Source organism: Bubalus bubalis, chromosome 12 (genome assembly GCF_019923935.1).
Source record: "Bubalus bubalis isolate 160015118507 breed Murrah chromosome 12, NDDB_SH_1, whole genome shotgun sequence".
Classification (NCBI taxonomy): Eukaryota; Metazoa; Chordata; class Mammalia; order Artiodactyla; family Bovidae; genus Bubalus; species Bubalus bubalis.
In genome coordinates, this window is record NC_059168.1 from 97,467,401 (window position 1) to 97,483,516 (window position 16,116).

The 16,116-nt window shown below is 43.1% G+C and overlaps 1 protein-coding gene across 5 annotated transcripts in view; it reads left to right on the top strand.

Moving 5' to 3' along the window:
- GARNL3 (GTPase activating Rap/RanGAP domain like 3) overlaps positions 1-16,116 on the top strand; it is a 162,105-nt gene that overhangs the window by 32,638 nt on the left and 113,351 nt on the right. For 4 of the 5 annotated variants that reach the window (XM_025262352.3, XM_025262355.2, XM_025262354.3 and 1 more), the window contains one exon: positions 11,323-11,392. In XM_025262352.3, the coding sequence (XP_025118137.2) occupies positions 11,323-11,392 (70 nt within the window). Of the gene's footprint in view, positions 1-10,327; positions 10,351-11,322; positions 11,393-16,116 lie in introns of those variants that run through there. The other variant, XM_025262356.2, reaches the window with a different exon arrangement.

The following is a 16,116-nucleotide window of genomic DNA, read 5'->3' on the forward strand; positions in this document are numbered from 1 at the left end:
GAGGACTGTCCCATGTTTATCAGTATTTGTTGAATTAATTCATAAATCAAGCCCCATTTTACAGCTGTAGAACTGAGGCCCCATGAAAGGCTGTTTCTTGCCGAAAATCAGGCAGTAAATGAGTGGTGGGTTATCACAGGGCTGAGTAAATATCAGGCAACCCTACGCACATGGAATTTCTCTATACATACAGATGTTAATTTATTTAAATTTAGGATCAGAGTTTCTTTTTTACTCTGTATAACATTTTTAAGTAATTTCTTATTGTACTATAATTTACATGCAATAAAATGCAAAAATCTTAAGTTCACAGTTGGATAAGTTTGACACTTGCAGCTGATCCACTTTGTAATGTTACAGTGTGATCTGTTGCACTTAATTATATTACCTGTTTATTGAAGGATGCCAACCACTAGACATAGGAAATGCCAGCCTCATCGTTAGCTAATGGCTAGTGAATGATGTCACAATGTATTCACTGTGATGGCCCCCACAGCATTTTCTTTGTTTGCTCATATTACTGGCATTGTATTCACTTCTGAAGTAAATTTATTGAGATTAACCTGAGGCAACATTTACAGTATTTTCAGGTCTGACTCAGAAACTAATTTCACAAACATGCTGTACAATGCTGCTCACTTCCAGCAGCAGCCGACAGTGGACTTGTGAGCGCCTGGTGGTGTCTCTCCAGGCCTGATCCTTGAGAAAGCTATGACGTGGTCCCTGTGCTCACCCTGCCTCTTCTCTGGGTACCTATCCGTATGGCTGGTCTCACCCTCCTGTGTCTCTCCCAGCCCCTTGCAAAGAAGGAAAATCCTAGGGGACCTGGTGGCTTTCTTCAGACATTTGAAGGGCTTTCCTGTAGAAGTGATCTTGTTTTATGTGGCCCCAAAGGATTGGCTGGCTGACTATTATTCACTCATTCACTCATTCATTCATAATTCAATAAAACCCCACTAAGAGCTAATATCTGTGCCAGGAATTATGTAACATGTCAGGATTTTGCACTGAACAAAACCAACAGAGAACCTGTCATTGTGGATGCTTATATTCTAGTAGGGGTGGCAGATGTTAATCCAGTATCCTCTTTGTATTAATAATTTCTAGTCTGGGGAGTAGGGGTGAAGTCCAGAAGAAGAAGCAGAAGAGGCAGTCTGTAGACAGCTTTCCAGGTCCTAAGATGAGAAAGATGCTCAGCAGGCTAAAGGAAAGGAAGAAGGGCAGTGTGGCTGGATTGCTGAGATGAGGAGAGAGTGGGCCAGACAGGACCACTGACCGGGGTGTGGAAGTGATCATAAGGAAATTAAGAAGAAGTGAAAGGGTAAAGACGTAGGACCAACTGGTGGCAATTAAAGTGTGATGGATTTCAATTCAATATAGAAAGAAAAAAAAAAAAAACTGTTTGACAGGGAGAATGGAGTGCCCTGGGCCTCGTGGGCTCCAGTCCATGGGGTTGCAGACGAGTCAGACACAACTTAGAGACTAAACAATAACAACAATGATAGCGTATAATTGAGACTTGTTAGCTATATTTAAAGTATCTGGTAGAGAATACACTACCATAGGTGGCAGGTTGGACACCAAGTGATCCTTGAGTCTCTGGACCTGAAAGTCTCTGGACATTTCTGGAAGTCTCTTCCACCCTAAAATTGTATGTTGAGGTGGCCGGAAGACTGATGAAGCTATTATAGGAATCTGGACATCAAATAGTGAAGACCCATGACATGGAAGGACTTGGCTGGCTGAGTATGGGAGATGATCACTGATGAAATGTCCAGCTGTAAGAGAATGGAGGACCAGTGGGATATTGACACAGCAGGAGGCTACACAGCACTGAGTCAATGACTAGAGTTACAGCTATCAACGTGTACAAACCTCAAAAGCACAGTGTTCAAAGAAGCTAGTTGCAGGGAGATAGTCATGGTTTGATATACAAATGTATAAAATTTAAAGTCATGCTAAACAATACTGCAAATGGTTTATGACTACATGGTACAAATGTCAAAGATAAGTAGGAAGTATGAACCAAATTGTTTAGTCAAATTGTGTCAAAGGAGAGAGAGATGAAAATGAGATCAAGGACAGGTACACAGGGGTTTTCAGTGTATCTATAATGTTCATGATATTCATTTTTCTGCATCTTAAACCATTTCATAATAAAACAAATTAGAGAAGAAATCCAGGTGAGTCTGACATATAACTAGGTTTGAGAACCAGAATCAAGTGCTTCTCAAAGTTCAACATGCATTTGAATCCTCAGGGGATCTTGTTAAAATGCTGATTTTGTCTCATTAGGTCTGGGGTGGGGCCTGAGAGTCTGAATTTCTAACCAACTCAGGGAAAATTATCCCTCTGAGTAGTGAGGATGGGAGATTCCCGTTCTCTAGGATTCCCGCTAGCCAGGGCACTGCTCAGAAATGCTGCTCTGGACAGCATGCCTGCCTTCAGAGTCTGGGTACAGCTGGAGGCACAGTTTGGCAGTCTCAGAAGAGAAGCTTGGAGAACCTAGGGAGACAGACTTTGGAGGGATTTCCCCAAAGAAGTTAAATCTGCAGGTGATCAAGGTAGGTCTGCAGCAACATATGTTGTCTGCTGATTTTTTCTTCTTAAACGAGTTTCTGTTTAACGCTTTGTGGTCATGCACGTATAGGTGTCCTGTGGAGCAGTGTTTCCCTAACCAAATTATACTCAGCTGGAAATCCCTTCAGTCTTGACCTTATAAGAAAGAATCCAAGGTCACTAGAGAGTGGAGAGGGAGGGAGCAGACGTGTGGACATTACACTTTGTAGGAATCATTTGTAGGTAGCAGCTCCCAGGTTTCTGGATAGTGGGTCTTTTAAAAAATTAATTTTTGGTTGTGCTTGGGTCTTCGTTGCTGTGCAGGCTTTCTCTAGTTGCGGTGAGCAGGGGCTACGCTATAGTTGTGGTACGTGGGCGTAGTTGCTCTGGGGTATGTGGAATCTTTGGGGATCAAACCCATGTCTCCTGTATTGGCAGGCAGATTCTTATCCACTGTGTCACCAGGGAAATCCTGGATGGTGGGGCTTGAGCTGAGCAGAATGACGAGCCTTCAGGCTTCTGCTCTACACACCCACATCCCAAGACGACATATGCTACTTAAGAAGGGGACAAAGGGGACTGTTGTACAAGTTACCAGCTTTGCTATACACGGGTGTGATGTGCTTGCACACTTTTTGTTCTGTGAAGTCCAATGTCCTTTATATTTTCCCACTAAACTGTAAGTGCTATGATTGTGGGGACCACACATCTTGGGTTTAGCACCTGGCCCAGTACCTGGTATGTCTTAGGTGCTCAGGAACTGTTTATGGGATGAGTGAAAGAATTACAACTCAGATACAGGTGTTTTTAAACTTAACCTTTTTATTTTGAGAGCATCAAAGGTTCTTATAACGTAGTTGTCAGAAAAACAGAGAGATTCCAGGTATCCTTTCCCCAGTTTCCCCCAGTGGTAACATCTGGCATAATAACATTAATGCAGGATCAGTCACAACCAGAAAATTGTCACTGATACAATCTGCTTGCCTTAGATTTCCCTGGTGTCACATGCAATTTTATCTTGTGTAGGTTCATTTATTTATCATCACAGATGACACAGAATGGCTCCATCACCACATACCTTTTTATAACCCACCTCCCTCCTCTATAATTTTCGAGAATGTCACCTCAAGAATGTTGTGTGGTGGAATCACAGCAGTATGTAGCCTTTTAGCATTGGCCCTTCCCTCTCTGCACGACTCCCTGGACCTTGTCCAGCTGCTGCATCTGTCAGTGTTGTATTCCTCTTCTGGGCTGAGGGACATCCCAGTGTGTGCGCACACCGCAGGTGCTTTATCCGCTGGCCCTTCCAAGGATTTCCAGGCTTTTTCCAGTTTAGGGCTATCATGAATAAAGCTGCTGTAAACGTTTGTGTATAGGTATTTTTGAATATATATTTTCATTTCTCTGGGATAAATGCCCAAGAGTGCAAGTGCTGGGTCATATGGTAACTGCATGTTTAATCTTATAAGAAACTGCTAACTGGTTTTCAGAGAGGCTTGGCTTACCTTGCACATTCCTACCCAGAGTTTATGAGTGGTCTGGTTGCTGTGTGTCTTTGCCAGTGTTTGGTGTGGTTGCTGTCTTTTAGTTAGAACTCGAAGGACACTGGTAGAGGTCATTATTGAAAGGAAACTTGCAGTGAATTACCACAAGACTTTAGTAATAGCAGAGAATCCAGTAAGTTCTGGGGACACCTGTCTATGTCCAGAAACTTAGTGGGCACAGAAATACTGTAGGAGGAATGCATTTCACAATATTACAGAAATGAAGATTAAAGTGAGAAAGATGGCTGAATAATGGTGGAAGTAGCATAAAATATACCGAAAGAAATGTCAGAATATCCAATGGCAGATGGATGGTGGAAGAGGAAAAGGGGGAAGGGGTCAGGAACCCATCTGCATTCAGCAAGAGCAAAGACCAGCAGAAGTGAAGTGAAAGTCAGTTAGTCCGAGTCTTTGTCACCCTGTGGATTGTAGCCCGCCAGGTTCTTCTGTCCATGGAATTCTCCAGGCCAGAATACCGGAATGGGTAACCGTTCCCTTCTCCAAGGGATCTTCCCAACCCAGGGATCAAACCCAGGTTTCCCATGTTGCAGGCAGATTCTTTACCATCTGAGCCACCAGGGAAGCCCTAAGAGGTTATCATTAATTCATAACTCATTAATGCAACAAGTATTCATGGAGCAGCCTGCTCTGAAACAGGCACATGGGGCATGGTCATGACTAAGGTAGGTAAGGTCCCTGACAGAATAGCTAGCTTTTATTTATGTGTCAGATGTGCTAAGCGCCTTATGATATCTTTTAATCTTCCCACAGAAACAGATTATTTTAAGCCCATATTACAGATGAGGAAACAGGCTCAGAGAGGATAAGTAACTTGCCAGGGGCCACAGAGCTGTTGTGCCATGGAGCTGACATTCAGATCCAGGCATGTCTGACCACTTTATGATTGGTGGAGTTTGCTAATGGATGTTAAACTTAAGATCAAGAGTATGTGATGCTGGGAACCCAGAACCTCAGTCGAGGGACAGGATGCTGTCTGGAGCAAGAATCCAGGGGCTTAGATTTTTCTGACACCCTAACACTCCAGAAATCCTCTTGCTTACTTCCTACTTCCTAGTATCTGAAATCTTTTCAAAAGAGGACGAGATTCTTCCATTTCATCATTAGAAGTTAATGTATAATTGCAGCTCTGCTTTTTTGTGTCATTATCTCCAGAAGGAGAGACAACTGCTCCCTTATGTGCAATAAGCTATTCTAGTACCTGTTGTTAGGAGGCCCTGCTTTCCCTCCAAGCCTCAGTCTGTCAGCTGGCACATTTTTCAGCTCCTCTGTCCCTCAAATAGGGGGATCCCTTCCATCTGTCTATTACTATTTGTTTATCAAGGGGGTGGAGGTGGTGCCCTGGCACTCCTGACATTGAGCTCTGCTGTTGGTAAGCCTGTTGCTTTTCACTATTTCTTTCAGCTGATCCAGGAAGAATCTCATTCTTCTGTTGGCTTTAACCCTGCCAGCAGGGCTGGAGATGACTGAGGCCTGGATTAGTGGGGTCTGGCCAGTTGTTAGGGTCAGTCACTAATCTCTGGGCCACTTGAGTAAGGAACTATATCACTGAGTTTCAGCTTCTTTTTTTCCCCTCCTTTTTCAGTTTCCATAACATCTACTCTTTGCAGGGGATTGTCCTGCTTTCTGGGATCCAGATTTACATAATGGTCATTTCTCTAGCCTCTGTGTGGGGCCGGAAATCTTTGCTCTCATCCCAGGCCTTCTTTAGAGATGTAACATGATGGTCCTCAGCTTTGTTCATGCTTGCAAAGCGTGATCCAGCATCCTCACACGTTAATTTGCTAAAACAGAATTTCTATTTAGAGCCAGACCACCTTGTCTGTGAGGAACTTGAACCCACTGGTTCTTTTTTACACCTGCCTCTTCTGGTGACCTGCTCTCAGGCCCAAGAATTTTCTAGGTGAGGTCCGCACTGCTAGGCCAACACTTTCAGGAAGGGGATGGTCTGCTGGGCTGTAATGCTGCCCTCAGCCCTGCCCTAGGGGGCTGCTTGGCCCCAGGTCTCCTGTTTTACCACAGCGGGGGGAAAAAACAGGCATCTTGTTTTAAGTTCTTTAAAAGTTATTAATAGTAATCATGTAGGCTACAGCCACTTTCCAGGACTCTCTAACAACCAGAGAAGAATTCATACTAATAAAAAGAGCAATAATAATAGCTAACATTTATTGAGTAGTTTTCATGTAATAGATATTATGTGTAGAATAAACTTTTATCTGCTCTTTTTAGTTTATTCTGTATAACCCTGTTAAATAAGTGATATGATCAGCCACATTTTATACACATGGGAACTAATGCCCAGGGGGCTTAAGAACCCCTGTCTGTGACTGAGGCCCTTGCCCTGAGGCACTATGTGACATCTCCTCCCATTCAGGGAAAACTTGATCAAGGCCTTGCCCTTCCTTATAAAAATGCCACAGAATGGCTAACAGGTTTCCCAGGGATTCCCGAGTCATCTGAAAAAGCAGTATTTTTCAAAACACTGTCTGTGAACCACCTGCATCAGAGTTCCCACCACGGCTTATTAAAATCTCAGTCAGGCTGAATCACAGCCTCTGGGAAAAGGGCCAGGGAATCTGCATTTCTAGAAAGCTCCCCCAGGGATTCTGATGGACTCTAATAAACACTGCTATTTTCACTGGCATCCTAATCACAGTTTATGGGTAGAGCTGATACCAGCAAAAGGGATTCGTGCGTCTGTGGGCAGGGGTTGGGCAAACTTTCTGGGAAGGGCCAGAGCGTAAATGATTTGGGCTTTGCAGGCCCTGCAGGTCTCTGTTGCAAGTTCTCAGCTCTGCTACTGAAACATGGAGACAACCACAGACAGCCTGTCACCAGAGGGTGTGAGTGCATCTCAATAAAGCTTAGTGTTCAGCAGGGGAGGCCACAGTGTGCTGACCTCAATAGTTGTCCTGGCCCACCAGCCCTCTGATGACCCTTTTTTTGTGGGACTTCTTTTTTTTTTAATTGGAGGAAAATTGCTTTACAATGTTGTGTTGGTTTCTGCCATATGACAGTGCAAATCAGCCATAATTATACATATATCCCCTCTCTCTTAAGCCTCCCTCCCCTCCCCCATCCCACTCCTCTAGGTCATCACAGAGTGCCAGGCTGGGCCCCTTGCATTATATTGCAACTTCTTACCAGCGATCTATTTTACACAGGATAGTGTATATATGTTGATGCTACTTTCTCCATTCGTCCCACTTTCTCCTTCCCCCACTTGTCCACAAGTCCATTCTCTACATCTGCGTCTCTGTATCGCCATATCGTCCCTACAAAAAGGTTCATCAGTACCATTTTTCTAGATTCCATATATATGCATTAATATATGATATTTATTTTTCTCTTTCTGACTTACTTCACTCTGTATAACATGTTCTAGGTTCGTGCACTTCACTAGAACTGACTCAAATTCATTCCTTTTCATGGCTGAGTAATATTCCATTGTATATATGTACCATACCTTCTTTATCCATTCATTTGTAGATGGCCATCTAGGTTGCTTCCATGTCCTGGCTATTGTAAATAGTGCTACAGTGAACACTGGGGTAAATGTGTCTTGTAGTATTGTAGCTTTCTCAGGATATATGTCCATTAGAGGGATTTCTGGGTCATATGGTAGATTTATTCCTAGTTTTTTAAGGAATCTCCCTGCTGTTCTCCATAATGGCTCTATCAGTTTACATTCTGTGGGGCTTATTCTTACAGTACTTTCTGTTGCCTGTGGAGAGCTATATCTATGAAGATAAAATCACCTGTTGTAACAGATAAATCTTGAATCTTTGTGACTTAAAGCAGTACAAGTTCTGTCCTCTCATCTCACAGCCCAGTGAGAGTGTGCCTACTTGGGTTCTTCTGTGTTCTTCATTTAGGGACCTGGGCTCCTTCATAGTGTAGCTTCATCCTTCTTGGTTCTCACAGCCATCCTCAGAGCCAGTGGACGAGGAAAGAGAGCCAGGATTATTCGTGGGAAACCTGTATGGGCCTGGTCTGGAAGAGGTGCCCCGCATTTCTACCCATATTTTACTGGCCAGAATTCTCATTGCGTGGGGTCCTGAAACAGCAATTTCTCAAAGCTGTGAGGCCCTTGGTCTCAAGACTTTCTCTAGTCCCTTCTATCTTTGCTTGAAATCCATCCACTTCTAACCTGGGCTCATCTCTTCCTTGTAAAAAGCCTTGCTAAGGTCAGTCAGTAGGAGCCAGCCCATAGCCTCACTCTGACCTGTCCAGCCACATTCCTTAGGGCTGCAGGCTCAGAAGGCACAGATCCACCGCCTCAGTTATTGTAGGTGCGAGTTTTATCACTTAGTTTGCTACTGTGTAACCGAGATCTCCATCTCTCTAGGCTCTGAGACCATTTCCTCCCTGGCTGCTGCCTGCCTGTGAAGCCTGCACCACATATTTTAGGTTGTTGCCATGGTAGCACCCCAGTGCAAGATACCGACTTCTGTACTAGTCCAGGTAGCACAGAGGCTTCACCAGGTAAACCCCAAACTGTGTGTGATGAACACAACTAAATGTTTATTTCTTGCTCACATCACATCTAATACAGATGTTCTTGGAGGCATGACCTTCCATTTGGTCATTCAGAGACCTGGCTTTTTTCCATCTCGAACCTCTGCCTTCCTATGGGTCCTTGTGGTCCTCTCTTGCTGGCCACGGGGAAGGCAGGCAGGCTTCCCATGGGAGCCCATAGGCACATCACTTGGGTCTGTATTCTCTTGGCCAGAAATCAGTCACATGGTCACACTCCCTGAAAGAGGGGCTAGGAGATGAAGTCCAGCGACAAGTCCCAGAGGAAAGGAAGGAGGTTTTGGTGTGCATGTGGCCATATCTGCCTCTTGGGTCAGGACTGTCTGGACTGATGGAGTGACATCCAGGGGCTTATCAGGGAGAAGGTCAATAGGTAGCCTGCCTCAGTGATCACTAGGGGCCCTATCAGGCAACAGCTAGTGAGATCCGAAAGATGTGCAAGTAAACAACAAATGTTTACTGCGTGTCCATTCTGTGCCTAGCAATGGGCCAGACTCTGGGGACCTGGAGGAGAACCAAGCTCCTCTTAGAGCTCTGGGTGATCCTCCTAAACACAATCCTTGTGCTGGATGCCAAGGGGCCAGGGAGTTGGGGAAGAGAGTGGGTTTTCTACTACGGCTGGTTTGAGTGCCTCCTGTAGCCCTAGAAATGCCTCCCTTACAGTTGTGCATGGCCCTGTCATCAGCAAGCACCCTCTCTGCGGTGTACTGGACGAAATGTAATTAGAAGGAGAAAAGGGAAGCCCACAGCAGATATTCTGTTTATCTCTCTCAGTTGTTTTCCTAGGACATCGTCTGCCCTCTCAGGCTTCTAAGGAGGCAGTTGATTCAGATGTAGAGTCATCACCCTGTTTTCTGTGTGTTTCTGGATGTTGGCATTGGCAAAGTTAGGGAGCTGGCACTGTCTAGGAAGCCCCTCTGTGGTTCTGAGGGCGGCACAGGGAGGGGCCCAGATCCCCACATCCCTGCTCTCTTCATGTTTTTGGCCATTTGGGTTAGAAACCGCTGCTGCTGCTTCTGTTGATGACTGAGTCATGGGCCCGACTTAACTGAAGGTGTTGGCTGAGGTCCAGGCAGACAGCTCTCAGTCAGCCACCACTGAGCATCAGCTCTGTGCCCAACCCCTGTTCAAGAGTGTGGATGCACCCCTCACAGAGCCCACTTGCTCTTGGTAACTCAGGGCCGCTGGAGAAGGATCTTGAAACTGTTATGTAAGGCAACAGCAGTATTCTCCAGGAGGGTTTTCAAAAAGGGCCAAGAAAATGGGCGTAGAGGACATAGCTAACCTTGGAGCTGGCCATGGAGGGAAGCTTTTACATCTCTTTCAGAGATTTTTCGGTAGAAAGTCATGTCACTAGCAGTAGGAAGGTAGCTTAGGTAAGTATCTAGGACACCCTTCCAAGCTGCCTTCATTAATTTGTTGCACGGTTTCTTCTAAGGCAGTGAGGACTACAAAAGGTTAAATCTCTCCTATACGATGAACTCAGCCATCCCCGTGAAATGGAGGAAGCGGAATACCATTAGACTCTCTAATCTCATTTCTCTCATGCTGTCCTTCTTGGAGCCTATCAAACAGTGTCCTGGCAGAGAGTCAGTTCTGTGGCTGCGAAGCATCAGAGTCAGTTTCTTTCTGAACATGCCAGAAGGGCTGTAATTTAGAAAATGTAGCCTACCTTTTAAGGAAGGATGAAAAGGTACTAAATGCACCTTTCTTTGCATGTTAACTCCCAAATATTTGGGATATATTAAATGCGTCATTCCTGGGAAATTTTATTTTCTGTTTTATTAGAGTTATTTGCATGACATATTAGAACAGAACTTATAAAACTGTTTGTATTTGTGGATCTCTGGTGGTTTCATGAGTACTGCTCAGGGCCCTCTCTGTACCAACTATTCAATAAGATATGTGTCTTTTGAGTGTGTAACTGTGCATTCAAGATGCAAATGCAGTAACAATTTTGCCCTGGTTTTAATTGTTTTTCCTCAAAGACGCATGTGATTTTCTTATCTGATATAAGCATTTCTTAAGGGGAGGGGGTAGGAAAGTATTAGCTACTGCCACATCAAAAAAGCTAAATATAATTGGAAGTTAGATTTTGAGATTTTTCTCTTAGTCCTAGTCTTTTTTCCATATTGTGATGTTGTCATAAAGGGGAGGGGGGTGGGGCCTACCAGGATTTTGAAGTTTTTTTTTTCCTCCTATTTAAAGTTTATGTCTCCTAGATAGCATCCCATAATGCTGGTTATTTTTATGCAGAATATTTGGGACAAAGAGGCTCTCTTTAAACGAAAGATAATTGCAAGCTTTGTCCCTTGCCTCAAGTTTACTGCAGGGTTTCTCTCCCCTCTGGTTATACAGAAATGAAATTATAAACCACCAGTAGCCTGGGAAATGTCAATCGATTCCAAATGACTAAATATTTAATTCAATCATTGCCTATACCTCCAAGGATGACTCGGGTGTTTTTCTTCTTACTGAGGGCTCCATGAAAGCCGGGCTCTGCAATGGCTGCTGAGGACTGTGTCTGTTGCAAGGAGGCTCCCCTGCAGTGAGGAGCTGGGCAAGCCTGTTCCATAGCAGCCCTTTTGCAAATGGTAGTGGATTTTTGCAGAAGGTTTGTGGCCAGATCGCTATGTATAATACTGATGAAGCATTTTTGTTCCAGCTCTGTCTCGGAAGACCTAGGCTGTAGACGCGGGGATTTCAGTAGGAAACATTATGGATCTGTGGAGCTGGTAAGTTTACTCTGTCTGTTCAGTGGTAGCACATTGATTTCGATTTAGAGAGGATCGCCAAGCTCTTCAGATCTTTTGTTGTATATTTACTGTTAGACCATGTGGGTACAGTATAAGGGCTGGATGGGAATGAATGACTATTGAAAGGCTGTAATATTGATCATCTTTATCTGTTGTGTTTTTACTGTTACGTACTTTTAATCTGTGCCTTTCAGTGTGTTAAAAATATGTTGTGGCTTGGTATTTTTCCCTGTTCATGGTGTTATGTAATTAAATAAAATGATTTATGTATTAGGAAAGGTAGCATTTAGCTTTTATGTTATCTTGTTCCTAAAAGTTTCTAAATCTAGTTTTTGAGGTTTAAATATTATTGTAATACATATTCCAATTTTTCTGTACCATCTCTGGATATGATAGGAGTTAGAATATCTGTGAGCTCTTTTTTCCCCCCTGTTACAAGTATATGTGTTGGACTAGATAAATGTCTGTGTAGGTAATAGATATCTGGATTGAAAATATTCATATTTTTCTTAATGAGAGAGATTGGGGTTTGTGTTATGATTTTTTAAAAAGGGTATGCTTTCATTTTAAAAGAGGAATAGTGAAGATATATCATAGCCTCATTTTTTTTTATCATAGCCTCAGTTTTTTAAAAGACAGAATTGTGAGTTTTTTCCCCAGTTGCATGGAAATTTGAACTAATTTTTAGGAAAATATGCTCATAAAATTCTCTTGGTTAATATTTAACTATTAAAAACATTAAATTTATTATTTCTGTCTATTTACAAAAACTGAGTTGATGGAATCCATTTGTAAAGTATTAATATAAGCTGCGTTAATTACAGGTTTAAAAAGTAGAAAAATTTATGTACCAGAATCATGTACAAGTAGCATTCTACTTGAATTCAACTATATATTACAGATTTGACTGTGTACCTGGCCCAGGTATATTCTTGGAAATATGCATTAAGTAAAAGATTAGGTCCTTGTTTTTAAGGCTCCTACTGTCCTCCTGCTGGGCAGATAAGATACATAATATATCTAAAGAATGAATTTAGTCACATAAAAGACACCCTGGTTGACTTGGTTAGTGTGTGTTCTATGTCAGTCACTGGTGATACCATGCCAACTCAGACCACCACCTCTACTGAAGAAGCGTGTGCATAACTAATGCAGAATTGGTAAATATTGTGAGAAGCGCACAGACAGGGCCTGGTGGGGGTTGGGAGAAGGAGGGAGCAACCCCTTCTGGCTAGGCATCTCGGGGAAGCAGCCTGGAAGGCCTTCTGGAGGCTGTGGGATGTGAGTTGGTGACAAGGAAGATAGACAGAGGATATTTGCAAACAGCATGATTCTTGGCAATGATGATTTGAAGGGCAATGAGCACATGGTCCTGCCCAGCAGAGTGTATAGGGCTAAAGAGCTCAGTGGTTACACAGCAGGTAGGCTTTGGAATCAGACAGGCCTGGCTTCATATACCAGTTCCCTTACTTATTATCTCTGTAAACATCGCTGAACCTCAGTGGTGCCTAAGAGTTTGTGCTTGGAAGTCATTCTTGTTCCAGCATTTACTAGTTGTATGATTGGCCTCAGTTTTCTCATCTATGAAATGGGGTTTATTAGTATTATCTATTTTATAGGGTTGTCAGGAGGACTGTATGAGGTGATGCACAGAAGCACAGTCCCTGTTAACTACCCAAAGTAGGAAAGATGAAATTTGATAGCACAAGTAGGATGTTGACTCTCAGGTGAAGACTTTGAACCTGATCTAGTAAGTAGTATGGAGCGCTTATAAATAGTGAGAGTGGTGTTTGGGGGAGACAACATAGGTGTGTAGGATGGACCCTTTATAGACTTGTGGAAATCACAAAATATCAGACTGGGAACATACATGAGAGAAGTGCTTTCAAGCTTGAACAGGCATCAGAATCACCTGGTGAACTTATTAAAACAAATTGCTGGACCCCATCCCCAGAGTTTCAAATTCAGTGAGTCGGGATTAACTCAGAGTTTGCATTTCTAACAAGTTCCCAGGTAAAGTTGATGCCACTGTTGCCAGAACCACCCTTGGAAAAACCCTGCTTTACAGAATCCCCAACTCGTCATCAGTTATCCCCAGCTTGATGAGGCAGCTCATTGACCAGCTCAGTTTGTGTGTGTGTTTATAACTGACTTTTTAAATATTTTAAAGTAAATTTTAAATACATTTTAAAATTCTATGTATAATTTCACCACCTTGCAGCAAGTATTTTCATCTGCCTTTGATACCTTCCAAATTGTATAGCTATAAGTGCCATTTCTACATGGTTGTAATCAAATTATATATTTACTTTTGCATGCCTCCTTTTTCATTTAACTGTGTTTTATAAGTATCTTCTTGTTATATAGTTACCATTTTAATCCATGTGTGATAGATAGACCAGTAAGGTGATCAACAGTGATCCGTGGAGCCGTTTTCCTCCTTATGTAAAATCAGGTCATTTCTAGTTTGCCCGAGTTGGAAATGATGTGTGCTAGAGGTTGCAAAACTTCAGGAGATGGTTGAGGGACAGGGAGGCCTGGCGTCTCTTGAGATTCTGACTCCAGTGTTTTAAGGAAGGAGATGTTTTCTCCCATCTATGAACACAGAGTATTATCAAATTAAAAACCATATTATGTGTCCTATGATCGTGAGAAAGCCAGTTCAATTTTTCTTACACTTGATTTGATGAATATTGTTGGGAACCCAGTCGATATTGGGTGTTTGTAGAGGGGGTCCTTGGGATTCTGTAAAATTGAAATTTTAGCATAAACTTCTTCTGATGTTCAGTGAATTAGATAGAAGTCCTTGTGAAGAGTGAATTGACCATTCAAATCAGCAATGAGGGGGATGCAGGGGCTTGGTTCCCTAGGTTTCAGTTGAGTATACATTTGGTGAGAGACCATGGCGCTCAGACACCTACTCTACAGACTCACAGGTGAGTTTCTCAGCCCTAATTCAACAGCTGTGGGTCGAAGGCTCCCACCATGGGTCAGGCACAGTGCCTGACACTGAGCGGGGAGGAAAAAGCCAACTGTTCTTCTCTCCTGGAGCTGGAGGTAGTCTGGCTTTAGAATCCAGCGGCCTCAAATTTTGAGTCTCCAGGCTGCATCTTAGCTATGTTCCCTGCCTGAATCAGGGATGGTTTCCTTGCAAGGGACGGAGATCCACTCAGTCCAGCTCCAGTATAACGTAATTCGCAGAACGGGTGTGGGAGAATCTCGCCGGAATGCACTGCAGGAAGCACAGCTGGGCTGCATGTGACTGGGAAGCCATCAGGCAGCTCTTCTCGTTTCTCTTGGCCCCTGTGGTTTCTCAGCTTCACTTTGCTCTGCATGTCAGTACCAGTCTCCTCTCTGCACGCCAGCTTCCGCGACAGCACAGTTGCCTCTCTCCAGTCCATTTTCTCCCAGCAGCGGTGTTTGTTTGTTTTTTTTAATACTTCTTTTTATCATGGTGAAATATTCACAAAATAAAATTTACCATTTTTAAGTGTACTATTCAGGCCCATTATGTATATTCGCCAGGTTATGCAACCATCAGTACTATCTACTTTCAGAACATTCTCATCATTCCAGATAGACACTGTACCCATTAAACAATGACTTCCCATTCCCCCTGCTCCCTTGCAACCTCTGTTTTATCTTCTGTCTCAATGAATTTGCCTATTCTATGTGGGATTATACACCTTTTGCCCTTTTTTGTCTGATTTATTTCAATATTTTCAGGGTTTATCCATGTTGATACATATATCAGAATTCCATTCCTTTTTCTGACTGAATAATATTCCATTGTGTATGTATACCACATTTTGTTTTTCCATTCCCCTATTGATGAATTCTTAGGTTGTTTCCACTTTTTAGCTCTTGTGAATAATGTTACTGTCAACATTGGTATACAGGTATGTGCTCAAGAGATGTTTTAAAATGTTGACAACATAGTATCTTTTCTTTCATAAATCTCTTCTGTGGCCCATTGCAGTGCAAGCCCAGACCCTTTACAAAGCCCAAAGAGATCCTTCATGGTCCCTGTTCTGCCTTCCTCTCCCACCTTCCCATGAGCTGCTCACTCACTGTGCTTCGGTGGTCTGATTTTCCTCTCTAGAACAATTTGAGTTCCTGCCTGTCCTTTGCATGTGCTCTTCCCTCTTCCTGGAATGGGCTTTCCCAGCATTGCTCACTGCTAATCTCAGCTTAAATGCCATCTTCTCAGGGAGGCCTCCCCGATCACCCTCGCTGAAGTCATCCTCCTCATTATGGAGGTCTCTAACTCAGCATCCTCTTTATTTACTTAATGGTGTTTATCATAATCAATATTTGTTTACTAACTATCCTCTCATCCACTAGAGGGGAGGGTGGAAACTGTGTCTTTCTTGAGATTTCTAGGCCCTGGCATATACTAAATTCTCATTCAGTTTTTTTTTTTTAATTACTAAATTGATTTCTAGTCCCCCACCCCACCCCTAGTCTTGCAGTCCCTATGTCCACTGTAGTCTATTCATTCTTGGACCCTAATTTCAAATTCCAAAAAGAATGCTATGGATTGGTTCTGCAGATCCAGTTATCTATCCCTGATTCAAACAATTGAGTTCAAGGTAGGGTGGTGGTTTGGGGGTGTGTCATGTGGTATAAATGTGGCCTCCTAGAACCCCTCAGCAAAGTTTGTGGGCAGATTCTCTTTGGAAAGGATATGGGGAAGCTCAGAG